Source organism: Chionomys nivalis, chromosome 9 (genome assembly GCF_950005125.1).
Source record: "Chionomys nivalis chromosome 9, mChiNiv1.1, whole genome shotgun sequence".
In the NCBI taxonomy this organism is placed as follows: domain Eukaryota; kingdom Metazoa; phylum Chordata; class Mammalia; order Rodentia; family Cricetidae; genus Chionomys; species Chionomys nivalis.
The window spans coordinates 49,124,789-49,140,250 of NC_080094.1; the positions used below are offsets into that span (position 1 = coordinate 49,124,789).

A 15,462-nucleotide genomic window follows, 5' to 3' on the forward strand; every position below is an offset into this window, starting at 1 on the left:
AGTCTCTCTATGGTAGTCCTGGAACTTGCTATGTAGACCAGCTAGCCTTGAACTCAGAGATCCTGTCTCTCCCTTCTGTGTGGGGATTAAAGGTATATGCCACCACCTCTGGCTAATAATTGTTTTTGAACGACCCTTTCCAAGGGGAAGACTAAAGAGAATTGGGGGGTGTCAACAATGGGGTTGTGGTGCACACGGTGGTGAGACTGCCCAGCCGGTCTCTTCTCCATTACTCTTCTTTAGCCATAGCAGTTAGGTGTGTTGTATGACTTTTGCTGGGGAGATGTCAACAAACACCTGTTTGCACCAGGTAAGGCACTGATGGCAGACCCATCAGTTCCACCCAAACCTAGCTCAGTGAGCAGTGAGTTTATCGGGTGAGGGGTTACTTAAAAGTGCATGGATGACCTCAAAGGCAGCTGCTCAGGGAAAAAATAAAGACCCATCCAGCATGGATGAGGACTCACAAAAGCTGCATCTCTAGGGCTCTCTGCACAACTAGCCTAGCTGGGTGTTTAGAGACTCCTCTGCCATTGTTACTGCTTGCATAGTCAGTCATGTGCAGGGGCCTCTGGAATCATGCAAGTTTTCGATTCTGAGATTTTCTTTCATATATACCAGGAAAAGAACAGTTAAAATGTTCAAGGGACAAAGTCAGTGGAGGAGTCCTCATGGATACAGCACGAGCAAATGACTAACTATTGAGAGGTCATGAAGAGAATACGGGCTGGTGAGATAGGCTACCAAGCCTGATTACCTGTTTGATTCCCAGGCACGCATGGTGGGAAGAGAGAACCAACTCCTTAAGGCTATCCTTTGACCTCTGCTTACTACGGCAGGCGCCCTCCCCACATACACACAAATACCAAATGCTTGGCTCCTCTTAACTTTCAAGATATACTTTGGTCTCCAAACTTAGATACATTCAACTTTGTGGGCACTGTCATTACTTTTCCAGGGGAGGTGTGAGCAATTTACCCCAAATAGACACCAATAAGTCAAATCCATGATTCCCCCAAGGTCAACTAGTCAGTCAGTGAATTTATTGGGTGAGTAAAGACAGCTGGGGGTTACTCAGTGTTTATAGCTGCACTACAGAAGGTCGTATCCTAAAATGAGTGGCAACCCCCCAAATGTTAGTTCAACAGAGTCCCAGGTCGGGTAGCTTCCCCCTTCCATGTGTTTCAGCACCTATTGCAACCACATGCAACTGGGGCAGAATGACGGATAGGTGCTATGCAGGAGCAGGAGGGCGGACTAGAACCTCAGGACTAACTACAACCCTTGGGGCAGTTATTCCTCTGCCGCCACCACATGGGCTCCTGAGCTCAAACTCGGGGCATCAGGCTTGGCTGTATGGCAAAAAGTGCCTTTGCCCACTGGGCCATCTCATCAGCCCAGCCTCCCAAACAAAATGAATGTAAAACAAATAAACAAAAAAACCTCACAAAACCCTTACAGTTAACCTACTGTCTTATATTGCCATCACGGCACAGGAACACTCAGGACTTTAATTCATCATAAAAGATGTGCTAATATATTCATTGTTCTTGGCAAGACCTTTGGTGCAATTACCACTCAATGAACTTCAGCATCTCCAAATCACCCAAAGCATAGAGCGGTTTCTGTTGGCTGGTCAATTCTTTCAGAAAATTCTTCAGATTACTTAATCTTAACTTCTCAGAATCCATTTGTCAGGTAATTGAAAATGGTTCATTTACACTGTAAGCACTGGCTGTTTCAATCTTAAGATGCATGCAATGTAAAGGAATTTTGTATAAAGTTATGTATGCAAAGTGATTAGACAAAACAAAATAGACATAACAGGAAAATTTATTATCGCCAATGCTGGTGCATAAGGACTAACAAGCATAATTAGAAGGAGGGAGAGGAAGAGAGGGAGAGAGGAGAGAATATGAGTATCAGGTACCCAGGTGAACTTCTGAGCAGGTTAAAAACCTTCAAAGTTTGACAGCATAATAGCTCACAAAATCTTTTATAGATACGGGTAGGATTTCCTTGTTCTTGACAATTTTCACAAACAGTTCTCACAATATGAAGTTCAGCTATAGTCTTACCATCTGTCAAGGTAAAAAAAACAGCAAGCAAAATGTCCCTAGTATAAAAGGGTATTAGAAAGTTTTTCTTTGGGCTTTCCCACACATTTTAATACATGAACTTAAAACTTTAAAAAGAAATCTTGGTTGTTTTTTTAACTTTAAAAATCATCACAATGGATTTTTTTTCCAAATTATAGATCACAGTAGCTTTATAAATCATGAAGATACAAGTGCAGTCAAAATTCCAGTAGCTTCTGTAACACATTTTAAGATAACAGTACACATGATAACACGTCTACACTTATACACGCATAACTACTTTGCTTATCCTTTGGGGTTGAATACTCAATCTTAAATCTCAAATTCAGCTTTTGATAACTGATTTACATAAACCACAAAATAGAATTTGGAAAGTTTTCTCAAAAGGCTTTCAGTTCGAATCAAAGTTATCTTGTGGATGTATTTTTTCCTTATTCTTTCATTAGATTCTTGTATTGGCAGTCACGATTTTCTCTTGCAAAACCATCTTTACAAGCTTAACACGAGAAAGTTCTCCGACGCAAGGAAAATCATCTCGTTCAACAGTCTGAGCCAGAGCTATTTGCTGAGCCCCTTCTTCCTTGATTCTCCTTTTCCACAACTGCACGGTCACTCACTGTCTTGTCTTCTACTCCGAGAAACAAAAACCGTTTTTTGTGTGTGTGTGCACAAAACTATTTGGAATGAACCCAAAAATAGCAGAATGTTGAATCTCTCCCTCTCAGGTAGTTTCCTCCTCTTTCGTCAGCATTTACTCTCGATCAATGATCTCATCACAGCCGAGCTCTTCGGTCAGTCGATTGACAACCATCAGCGAAAACAGCTCTTCGATAAAAGCTAGCTGGTCGAAAGGGCTCTTCTCGCACCGCGCCTGAAAGCCGCCATCCAGGGCATCGCCGGCGCGCGCCGTTCTCAGGAACACCTTGTTGGCTTCCTCCAGCGCGGCAGACACCCTGTGCATCGCGCCGCTCCAGCGCTCCTCCTCCGGGAAGTCGTAGTCGTCCTCCCAGTCATCAAACTCGTCGCCCTCCAGGTCTGCGCCAGCCTCGGCGAACAGGCCGCGCTGGGCGCGGGCGGACGGCGCGGCCTCCTCCTCCATGGGGCCCTCCTCCGCGGCCGGCCCGCGGGCCCCGCGGCCTACCTCCATGTCGCCCTCGCCGGGCAGCACGTCCATCTGCAGCTCGTTGCTTTCTTCGTACAGCTCGCAAAGCTCTGCCATCTCCGCCATGGTGGATGCTACTTAACGCAGCTAGGCAAAAAAAGCTTCCACGGAGACGGACGCGCAAACGGGCGTGGTGCGCGTGCGCAGGCAAGTGGGCGGGCGCGGCACGCGAGCGCGCGAGCAGGCGTGGCACGCGTGCGCAGAGGACGGGGCCGGCGTGGTGCGAGAGCGGGGTGCGTGCGTGCGTGCGCAGGCGAGTGGGCATGCGTGGCGCGAGTGCGGGGCGCGGGGCACGCGCGCAGACGAGTAGGCGGGCGTGGTCCGCGTGCCAGCTACCGCGCGCGTGCGCAGGCGAGTCGGTGGCCTGGCGCGCGGTGGGCGTGGTGCGCGTGCACGAGCTCTATTTCTACCCCCACTCCCTCAACCCCCTCTCCGATACCCGCAGGGTCTGGTGGGCTCCTGAGGTCGCTGCTGGGTCTGGACCTTCCGCCTGCAGACCCGCTCTAAGTTCCTTGATTAGTGCTTGATTTTGCCGCTCTTCCCACGTCACTGCAAGCCGGAAAACATCGGGTTTCTGGGACAGACAGCCGCCTCTCCCCCATCTCCCTGCTTCCCCAGCATCCCTGTCAGTCATCCTTCTCCCTGTCTCCCCAGCATCCCTGTCAGTCATCCACCTCCCTGCCTCCCCAGCATCCCTGTCAGTCATCCTTCTCCCTGTCTCCCCAGCATCCCTGTCAGTCATCCACCTCCCTGCCTCCCCAGCATCCCCTGTCAGTCATCCACCTCCCTGCCTCCCCAGCATCCCTGTCAGTCATCCACCTCCCTGCCTCCCCAGCATCCCTGTCAGTCGTCCTTCTCCCTGTCTCCCCAGCATCCCTGTCAGTCATCCTTCTCTCTGCCTCAACAGCATCTCCAGTAACCAGGGTGTCCACTACCGCTCATCATTTCAGAGCCACCTAGCCAGCCGGACTGAGTTGTGTGGAAAGTAAACTTTCCATTTTTTTCTTCTAAATATACTGAAGTTGACCCTAATCAAGGACAAATGTGTGTGTGTGTTTGCGCACGCACACTTGCTCTACAAACTTAAGCTGCAGTGTTTGAGAATATTCACACCCTTGCCACCAGTTGTTTTATTGAATTAATAAAATTAAATTTCAGTTTTTATCAATTTGTTATCTTTTATGCGTATGGATGTTTTACTTGCCTGTAATGTCCGTGCGCCATGCGTGTGCATGGCCTGCAGAGACCAGAAGAGGGAGCTGATCTCCTGGAAATGAGGTCACAGTTGTGCACTGTCCTGTAGGTGGGACTCGAACTCTGGTCCTTAGTATGAGCAGTCGATGGTGTTTACTGCTAAGCCAGTTCTCCAGCCCTGACTGTATCCTTATAATCTTTCCATAGCTTTAATTTATTGGAGGACAATTATCTTTCAGTAGGTATAGGGAATGTTTGCTTTCTTTCAATACATTAATTACTATATGTTTGATTTGCTGATTTGTAGGAATTCTTTGAAAATCTATCAATATATTGTTTTTCATTTTACAAATATATTCTTCGAGTCTGTATGCTTAAGGAATCTTATATAAAACTTTTAAAGTTAGTTTGTATGTAACCAAATAATTTGTTTTCTATTGTTGTACTATTAAGATGGATTTTCCAACTACAGAAATATGCCTTGCTACTTGACAAGGTAAACCTTGTCCACTTGTTTAAAAAAAATGCCCTAGTTTTTTTATATTTATTTTTCCATATACATTTTTAAAACAGCTTGAACAACTACACTAATGACTGGTAGAATTTCATGGTTTGTAAATTAGTTTAGGGAAAAATCATTGACATCTTTAGAATATCGCCTTCATATTCATAAAGTGATATGTATCTTTCTACTTAAGAAGATTTAAAATTTCATACATTCATATAATGCTATAGGATCCTCTTCACGCTCCCATTTCCATCCACCAACTCCCCTCAGACCTCACAACATATCATATCCTCTCCAAAATTAATATTCTCTTGTTTTGTTTTTTAATGACCCACTAAGTCCGCTTAATGCTGCCCATATGTACTTGAATGGGAGGTCATTCACTGGAGCATGGGTGACCTACCCGTTACCATCCCTGCAAAGAAGACTGGTTCTTCTAGAAGTCATCGCCTGCTAATGGCTCCTCAGTTAGGCCTCTGGCCTTGAGAGTGCGCCTACCAAGTCTGGAATTTGGGCTGGTGATCTCCTGCAGGAATTGTGAGGATATCCACAGGCGCTGTGAATTCATGGGCACAGTGGTCCTGCCATGTCCAGAAGACATCAGTCACAGCACTGCCCTTCGTCCTCTGATGGTTATATCACTTTTGCCTTCTCTTCTGCCAGAGGTCATTTTTTTTAAACCCTTCAATGATGTTTTCCCTAAAGTATTACATGATTCTTTACTGCTTTTATATTTGGACATACTTGTATGAAATCTTCCTTTTTGCCCATTAAATGCAGTTTCTGATGAGTGATTATTGGCGTATGATCTCTGTGTGTTGATTTTGTTCTTACTGAAATATTAATTCATAAAAGTGCATAAGTCATGTGTGTGGTTTGATATCCACAAACTGAACATATTTGTTTACCTACAACCCAGAAGAAAAGGAACGGTTTGTGGATCTCAGAAAACACTTTTCCTTTTCCTTGTACCTCATGAATAACCACTAAACATATTTTAAGCAAATACTTCAATAAAATCTTTGCCATTTTTCATAAATTAAATGATACATTAATTTATCCTTTGTGTTTGACTCTTTTTGTTTTAACCTACCAAACACATTGTTACATTGTTAGTGGTCTACTATTTGAATATCACAATTGACTTTGGGATTGCTTCTAATTCAGGGCTATTTTAAATAGTTATTTATTTCTTGATAATATAATTTGTTGCATGTATTTATTCAGTTCTCGTTGGCTGTCCATCTAGGAGTAAATTTTCTTTTTTTTTTTTTCTTTTTTTTTTTTTTTTTTTTTTTTTGGTTTTTCGAGACAGGGTTTCTCTGTGGTTTTGGAGCCTGTCCTGGAACTAGCTCTGTAGACCAGGCTGGTCTCGAACTCACAGAGATCCGCCTGCCTCTGCCTCCCGAGTGCTGGGATTAAAGGCGTGCGCCACCACCGCCCGGCTAGGAGCAGATTTTCTTGGTTGCCTTGTATGTACAGCCTTAGCAGGTTCTGCTACACGCTTCTGCTATCAGAATACATTAGTAGTTGCATAGCTGGTGTTTTGATGAACCTTTAGAAATGTATAACAATTTACCTTTACAAATCAGTTATTGACTGTATTGTATTGTGTTAGCTTCCAAACAAATTAGTGTCGCAAATAAAACTATCATTTTGTGCTAATTAATGCAGCTATCTGGCTAGTCATACTCCACCTTAGAAATCTTTAAATTTTTATACTGTCTTTAGATTTGTTTTACTTTTATGTGTGTGGGTGTTTTGCCTCTATGTGTATTTGTGTACTATGTGCATGTTTGGTTCCCCAAGAGGCCAGTAGAGGGCACTGGGTCCTGTGACCAGAATCACACATGGTTGTGATCCAACTTGTAGATGCTGGGAGAGGAACCTGGGTCCTTAAACACTGAACACCATTCCAGCTCACATGTTATAATTCTTAATATTAGTGTGCTTGGATACGTGATAGTGAATGATTAAAACAAAAGTAAATATAATAGGTCTATAAATAGAAATACATTTAGTAAAAATATAAATGGAAAGAATATGAAGGGAAGTAGAAAAAGGTACTGGTCAAAGTGATGGAACACATCCTCCCATCATTTTTTTTTTCTGTTCTTAACTTTCAGCTCTCAGTTTTTCCAGAAGGAAAATTTCGTATTCTAGCAGGCTTTGAACACATGACAGCAAAAGGTGACCCCTGGAAACCTTAGGCCCTTATGGTCCTTAGTGGAAGCGAGAGCTGCTCTCTTTCCTACTCCCTACCTCAGTTCCCCCATAAAACACTTTTCAGTCTCATACATTAAAATATTGGTATCCAGCCGGGCGGTAGTGGTGCACGCCTTTAATCCCAGCACTCGGGAGGCAGAGGCAGGCGGATCTCTGGGAGTTCGAGGCCAGCCTGGTCTACAAGAGCTAGTTCCAGGACAGGCTCCAAAGCTACAGAGAAACCCTGTCTCAAAACAAACAAACAAACAAAAAAACCAAAAAAGATTGGTATCCACTGAATGGATGGGTAGACCTCAATAATAAGTCTCTCTAGGTGGGGAGGGGCAGAGAGAAAGGCACTTCGAATCCATGGCTTAACTGATTATTCAGGACTTGGGGACATAGCTTAGTGGTAGAGCAAATGCTTTGGATACACAAAGCTTTGACTTCAACCCCTATGCCAAAAATCAACAACAAAAGGGTTTATTTTAGAATTGTACAGAGCGGTTTCTAAAGGGATGCTAAGCAGGTGGAGACAGAACAAATGCATTAGAGCATTATACATGTTTAATTTCTTTTTGCTTTCCAGATTATTGCAAAGCATCAAATGCAATCGATCTCATTTGCCTCTGGAGGGGACCCTGTAAGTACCGATCCGTAAAAGTACTTTTTGTGACTCCTAAGAACTCCCGTATGCAGAATCTTAACTGTTTCGTGTCTTTCCCAGAGATCTCAATTTGTTAAAGACTACATATATCAGGTGGAAAGCTGAACAGAACAAAACCAAATGCAGTCCTCTGGGCAGATGTTTCCTGTGTCTGAATTGTAAAAGCGTAGGCTTACTAGAAGACTGCTGTCTTCTGCTGTTATCAGCTGATCATTTTTTGTTGTTGTTGTTAACGTCAAAGTCATGAGAATGTGTGTGTCCTACGTGCATTGCCATTCCTCTCCTAGAATTATTCCCGAGAGCGTTCTAAGCAGACTACTAGTTGGATTTAAAATATGATGGGAATCCCATTCACCATCATTGTTGCCAACCAAGGTCACTAAGCCCATTCTATAATGACCATCCCGATTTGCAAAAATCCATGGAGACCCTGCTCAGCTATGGAGGGAGAATTTCCAGCTCCTCTCTATGAAGAAACTGTGTGGTGTTCGTTTCCCACATGGTGTGCAGGGTTTCTCCCCCAGACCACTTTCCAGTGTCATTCCTTGATCCTTCACTGCCTCATTTCTGGACCAGAGTCTTTAGAGAGAGGCTCCATACATGATTAACTAATCGGTGATCCATTAGCAAACAAGACATGTAGGCTGACTTTTGTTTCATGATGTGCCCAGGGTCTATTCAGCGACATAATTTGTCCCCAACCATGAAACTAAAAGTTAGATATGAGAGAGAGAGAGAGAGAGAGAGAGAGAGAGAGAGAGAGAGAAAGAGAGAGTAATCAGGAAGGGACTCCGGCACTTTTTGAAGAGACTTACTCTTTATGATGTAGTTAAAAAATAATGATTGGTGGTTGCCCTGAATTCACCCTGTTCAAGGTTCCAGGGTCGCTGTCATGTTAGGGCTGGTGCACAGATCCTCATTTCCTTTTACCCAGCATGATTTGTTATTGTTCTTCAAAATTATAAGGCTTTCCATTCTGTCTTCAAATAGTTTTGAAGCTTTAAATTTATTCAAGAACTGACCTTGCCCAAATCAAACCATCTGCAGCCACTATGGGGAAATCTGTATATCTCTGCAGTTGAAAAATCTACTGGCTTGGGTTTTAAATGATGATCTGGCTCTATCCTAAGCATTGGCATCTGGACACCCCCCTGCCAGTGAAATTTTACCCTCTTGTCAGGAAGGCAGTGTTGGCTAGTGTTAAGCATCAAAGTCAAGTAGATTCGATGTACTAACTTTTCTAAGGTTTGGGGTCTTTCTTTACAAGACAGGAATGATTTCTGTCACCCCAGTGGTGCAAAAACCAAATGAGATTATGTACCTGCAGGGTATATGGTTACAAAGAGGCCTTTAGAATTCCGATCCATATTTGCTTTTGGACATCCTGAGCACCTTAAGCGAAATAGCTAATGGAACAGGGAAGGTGAAGCTGAGTTAACAGTTCCTGTGTGGTCCAGCATCAGGTACAGGGAAGGTCAAGCTGAGTTAAAAGTCCCTGTGTGGTCCAGCATCAGGTACAGGGAAGGTCAAGCTGAGTTAAAAGTCCCTGTGTGGTCCAGTATTGTCATCTTTTTTCTACCAATTTTTCTCCAATTTTCAAAAATATGGATCATTCTTCCTAACCCGTGATGTTTGTTCACCTTCACTTTTTTTTTCTTTTTTCAGGACAGGGTTTCTCTGTAGCTTTGGTGCCTGTCCTAGAACTCTCTCTGTAGCCCAGGCTGGCCTCGAACTCACAGAGATCCGCCTGCCTCTGCCTCCCGAGTGCTGGGCTTCCTTCACTTTTATTCTTTCTCAAAAAGCTTTTGTTTTTCTTCGTCGTTTGAGCAGCTCTTGTAAATTCCTCTACAGCCACTGTGCTTTCTCTGTTTCGAAAACACGGCACAGATTTGTGAAAAATTAAAGATATTTCCCGACATTTGTTCTTTCCATTTAACTATCCTGCAGTGTCTCCCAGATATTTACAGTCATAGAATTTTAAAACTATTAGAAAGTTGGGGATCATTTGGAAGATGATGAAAGAGGCGGGGAAAGGGGTCAGAGCTTCTCAAATCTGCAATGACCCTGAGTTCTGAGAGAAGAGAGAGCAAAGCACACATAGGGCCTTACTCACTTAGAAGCCACTTCAACCCGTCTTTCTCTTTGCCCGAGACATCTTAGGTGTGTGCTATTTTTAAAAATGACTTAAGACAGTTCTGCTGACCCTGAGATCTGCTTCCTGCGTGATTCATTGTGGTTGTTAAGTGGCTACCCTGGAGGGCATTACCAACATGGCTTTTACTTCCTGCCAGCAGACCGAATCTTCCCTCTGGAGACCATTTTTATGCTTCGAAATGGCATTGTAGGTATTTTTCCCGCTGAGGATTAAGATAACGAAAGCATCTTTAATTATTAAAATCTTGCCATTCATCAGTTTACTGTTTCCAATAAAAGCTGGGATTCCCAAGCACCTTTTTGCTTGATTTCACAAAGTCAGCAACACATCTCTTTCTGCATTTGTTATTCATAGGTTCTTGGCTTCAAAACGATTTTCCCCATCTATTGATGAAATAGTTTATATTTTTTGCTGTATTATTCTGTAAGCTAGCTTGCGTCCCACGCACGCAAGTGAGCGATCAAAGAAAGGTCTCTGGCAGAGTCATTTTCTGATGCACACGAGCCTGTTGGACACAGGCCAGTGTCAATGCCACACCCCAGCTGCTAGCTCTTGTGGCTGTACAAATGCCACGCATATCCCAACCTAGCTCGGGAGGTAGCTCCTAGATACTTTTAAAGAATCCTTAGCTGTGCTCTCTTGTATTAATGCTACATCCACTCTGTCTCTGACTTTTCAGTCTTCACACCCTCCCTATGAGGGTCCGAAAATGCAGACGTAATTGTTAAGCTCTACAGAGGTTGCTACAGAGCAGTGGTTCTCAACCTGTGGGTCGTCACCTCTTTGGGGGTCACCTAAGACCATTGGAAAACACAGATATTTACATTATGGTTCATAACAGCAGCAAAATTACAGTTATGAAGTAACAACAAAAATAATTTTATGGTTGGGGAGTCACCACAACATGAGGAACTGTATTCAAGGGTCACAGTATTAGGAAGGTTGACAACCCCTGCCCTAGAGAAAGTTATGACTAAATTTGCCTCAGTGTTGGGCCCTAAGGAAGTCTTGTCTCCAGTGGTTGCAATTCGTTCATTTAAAATGCAATTGTTTCTCTTTTTATTAGGATACCACAGACTATGTTGCCTATGTAGCTAAAGATCCAGTCAACCAACGAGGTATGGTAAAATAACTTCTGGCTTTTCCTAAGAACTGATGAGTACCAACTATAAAAACAATGGTTATTTCGAGTGTCACTCAGAGCACTGGCGCCCCATCTCTGCAGTGTCGTGTCGAAGGACTCCAAGAAAACTATGCAAATTTGAATTGGAAATAAATAATCCTCCCAGCTGAGAAAAGTGGAAATATTCACAGGCAGTATTGGAAGCTCAGTCACTTGAAAGAGTCACAAACCAAAAAGCTTATTATATATTTACGCACTCAGAAAAGAAGCAGTTTGGTTGTGGCAGCAGGGCTCCCAGATCCCTGGGTGATACAGAAATGACTCATAAACTCAACGAGGCATTGGTGTTGGTGTGTGTGTGTCCGTGTCCTTATGCACTTGCTGCTGAAGAGCCTGGAGTGTTACTTCGAGATAGAGTACGTAGCTTCTTTTTTGAGACAAGCGTGGTCTTGAACTCACCATGTAGCTAAGGATAACCTTAGACTTCTGATCATTCTGCTTTCACCTTCTGAGTGGGATTATAGGTGTGTGCTACATTGCCCAGCTTTACACAGTGCGAGGGCTAGAACTCGGGGGTTTGCCAGTGCGAGGCAAATCCTGTCCGCCTTTGGGTCTCGGCTCCAATGTCTCTTTTGAGAGGCCTTCAACTGATGGCATCTGCCTCTCGTCATGTGCTCCCCTCCACGACACTGTACCCTCTTCTTGTGAACAAGCCACACTTCGTCACTTGTTTCTCTCTCACACCTGTCTGAATGTTTCATGTGTTCTTCCTATCAGGCTGAGATCTCCATGAAGGCAGGCACCTCTCTCTTATGGTTGTTCCTCAGACACTCTTCACAATGGCTCAGACATACCTAATGCTCAGAAACAATGTTTTGAATGATGGAGTGGAAGAGTTGAGTGAATGTCTCATCCCAGGGTATAATAAGGTTGTCTACGAAATGCATCTTCTGGCCATGCTTTGAGTTAAAGACCTGAGGTTCCTTAGAAGGTTGGACCTCTCTGAATAGACATGGTTAGTCCTGTTTCTCCTCCTTAACCCTGAAACATTCAGACTTCTCTGAGAGACGCGTTTATGCCAGTTCCCCTTAATTAATTAAAAATCCTAAACTGGGAGTTAGGGATCTTCTTCTCCCCTTAGTGATGGAATTTGCTCCCACATAATTGGCTAACACAGACTGGTCTTTGGGAACTGAAAGACTGTAACTCACAAAGGTGGACATGTGCACGGTGTATTGGGAGGCACAGCTGCAGGGGGTATATGGAGGAAGGAGCCTAGCAGGACAGATAGGAAAGAGCTAACAAGCTGAGTCTTGATCCTGTGGGTGGATGGGTGGAGGTGCTGTTGGCAAAGCCGAGCTCTAGAAAGACTGATCTGCCAGGCTATAGCAGGTGCATTTAGGGAGAGACGTGAAGCCATGGAAGCGGTGTGATTGTCAGAGTGAAATTATGAGAAGCAGCCATTGGCATCGAGCTTGGCACATCGTAGGTGCTGAGAAACTGCTTGCCAAGAAGGACATAGTCCTGAGAAGGTAGAAAGGAAAGGGCAGGTGCCAAACCCTTTAGTCCGTTGAAACTGAGGTGCTCTGAGCTTCATAATGTTGAACAGATAATGTCAGAGAGCCGTTAGGAGATGAAGGAGCAAGACACAGGAAAAACTACCAGCAAAGAGCCACTGACTAACTGCTTGCTCCAAATAACTTTTGTTTCTTACCACAAAAAGTACAGATGAGGAAGGAGGATCACCACGCATATGAGGCCAGGTCGAGCTAAACGCTGTGCTACAGGCCAGTCTGAGACCCTGATAACCTATTTTTAAAAAGAGGACAAAGAAAAGCACCTGGAATCCAGGTGTAAATTCACTTTGCCATCTGCCACTGTCTTAACAAGGGAGAAAGGGTTTATTCTGACTCGCTGTTTAAGGGTGGCTGCCATGGCAGGGGTGTCAAGGTAACGTGTGCTAGAAACACCAAGTCTCTCTCTCTCTCTCTCTCTCTCTCTCTATATATATATATATATATATATCTTCAGGATCTCAGCCTGGGAATGGCGCCACCCATAGTGGGTGGGTCGTCTCAACTCACTTAATACAATCAAAATAATCCCTTACAGGCATGCCCGTATGTCACCCACCAGGTGATTCTACATTCCGTCAAGTTGGTATTGACACAAACGTCAGAGTCAAGGGGTATTTGTAGACAGGCTGTGGCTTTTGATTTTGAGTCAACTGTAGCGAGAGTTCAGAGTTCAGAGTTAGGTGCTGAGGGTGAGGGCTGCACAATCCCAAATCATTCTTCTCGATTAATTAAGTGAAGCAAGCAGGAAACAGTGTGCAGCATCATGTCCAGGCAGAATGCTCCTTCTAGGCAGAGTGGCTCAGCAGGGCTGGGCTGCTTGAAGGGAGCCCAAAGCCAGGAGCACATGGGCTTTGAGAAGGTACTCTTGAGCATTTTTGACCAAGCTCACGGAGGGGTTTTCAGAAACAAACAGTCCAGAGGGTTCAATTTCTTTCTTTATGTGTCAGCTTGTTACGCAGGTAATGAGAGCAAGGTGAAGTCAAAAGACTGGGTGGGGTAGTAATGCCTCCCATGCCAGTGTGTGATGTGAGAGACTGAGTCAGAACCTCACGCCTCAGCGTGCTGCCTGGATCTGTTGTTGTATGTTCACGTGCATGTGCCACAGCGGGCAGTGGAGGTCGGAGGACAGTCAGTGGGGCCCAGGAACTGAACTCAGCTCACCATCCTTGGCAGCAGGGGCCTTTACCTGCTGAGTCATCTTGCCAGACCACAGTTGGCTTTTAAATTTAGCTTCTAGTGTTTTGAGATAAGTAGCAGAAAACACCTAGAAAACACAATTTTGTTTTTCTTTCATCTTTCTTTCCTCGGGAAAACAGGTCTATCAAAACAGATAATTTAGAATCATTAGGTGATTTTCCTGAGTTTAAAAATTAGTTATTTTCCCATCACCTGTTCCTCCCTTTTCTGTCCTGTGTATCTGCAGAGAACCACTGTAGTTTTTGAGTGTGCACGCGTGTGTGCACGTGCGCACACAGGCAGACAGACAGACAGACAGAGAGACAGAGACAGAGAGACAGAGGGGGAAGGAGAGAGAGATTAATTGCACCCTAATGCACAAAGGGTGAGCTAGCTAATATGGAAGAAAGGTGTGGCTGCAGAGACTCCTCATTTAATGAGAGGGAAAAACATGTGCATGGGGGAGGAGAGGTGCCAAGGGAATAGAAGCTTTCACAGGGTCTGTGCTGAGACAGGATCTGTGCAGGTGAAAGCACAGTGCAACGAGCTAACTGTGTGTGTGGCTGGTGATGGTGTCCGTAAAGACAGGATTTCAGAGAGGGAAAAAGAGCAGAAGCCAGGGAGCCGCAGCTGAAGACACAGGGCAGAAAGACTGTAGAGAATTGAGGATGTCGAGAGGTCGCCCGGTGCCAGCAAAGATTTTGACCTTTATAAAAAGTATTATGTCCAGGCGGTGGTGGCGCACACCTTTAATCCCAGCACTCAGGAAGCAGAGACAGGCGGATTTCTGTGAGTTCGAGGCCAACCTGGTCTGCAGAGCGAGTTCCAGGCTATTGTACTGAAATGGTAGTTTGATTCCTCTTGTAGCTGTATCTGTTCAGTGATATTAGAGAGAAGAAAAGCAGTCTGGAATTGTAGATTCTAATTCAGAGATGACCTCATCAGTTCTAGACAAAGGTCATTAATGGTTTAAATTGCCTCGAGGATGGATCAAATCTGTGGATTAATATTATCTGATAAACATTTACACGTAAGGGTTGATGAAGGAATAGGAGTTGAACGTTCCTGGGAAACTTGGTGAGGTATTGTATGCAGTCCAATATCTCAGTGACGAGCTGCCAGTTATTACTTGCTGAGTAGCATCAGCCAGCATGAGCTGTAGTGAAGTTGCCACTAAGGAGGCAGAGGTTTTTGTCAATAAAAAAAGACCAACAATGAAACAGAAATAAGGCAAGGAAAAGTATTGCCAAGTGTTACACGCTTACCACTTTGCAGACACTGTCGGGCACACTTTGTCCATATTAACTCATGGCGTCTTCACAATAGTTCATAACCTAGATAATAATGGTGTGTCATACACACACACACACACACACACATTAAAGTTGAGAAAAATAAGGTGTTTTAAACCTAGGCGTGGTGACACACACCTACAATTGCAGCGCTCAGGAGCCTGAAACAGGAAGGTAAAAAGAATAAAGAAGTGGTTTTCCTCCAGTCGATAAAGGTGTGGACCAAGTCCAGGTCCCCAGCACAACTTCCTTACAAAAGAACATCCCAAGACACCGAGAAGCATTTGAAATAAATGTAGTCTTA

The 15,462-nt window shown here is 44.3% G+C and overlaps 2 protein-coding genes across 2 annotated transcripts in view; one reads left to right on the plus strand and one right to left on the minus strand.

Annotated features, from left to right (window-relative positions):
* Shc4 (SHC adaptor protein 4) overlaps positions 1–15,462 on the plus strand; it is a 94,772-nt gene that overhangs the window by 49,350 nt on the left and 29,960 nt on the right. Inside the window, exons 5-6 of the mRNA XM_057781398.1 lie at positions 7,758–7,811; positions 11,057–11,108. Of these exons, the coding sequence (XP_057637381.1) occupies positions 7,758–7,811; positions 11,057–11,108 (106 nt within the window). The remainder of the gene's footprint in view (positions 1–7,757; positions 7,812–11,056; positions 11,109–15,462) is intronic.
* Positions 1,816–3,496, minus strand: Eid1 (EP300 interacting inhibitor of differentiation 1). Its single transcript, XM_057781399.1, has one exon. The coding sequence runs from the start codon at positions 3,325–3,327 to the stop codon at positions 2,851–2,853; it is 477 nt and encodes a 158-aa protein (XP_057637382.1). The 5' UTR covers positions 3,328–3,496; the 3' UTR covers positions 1,816–2,850.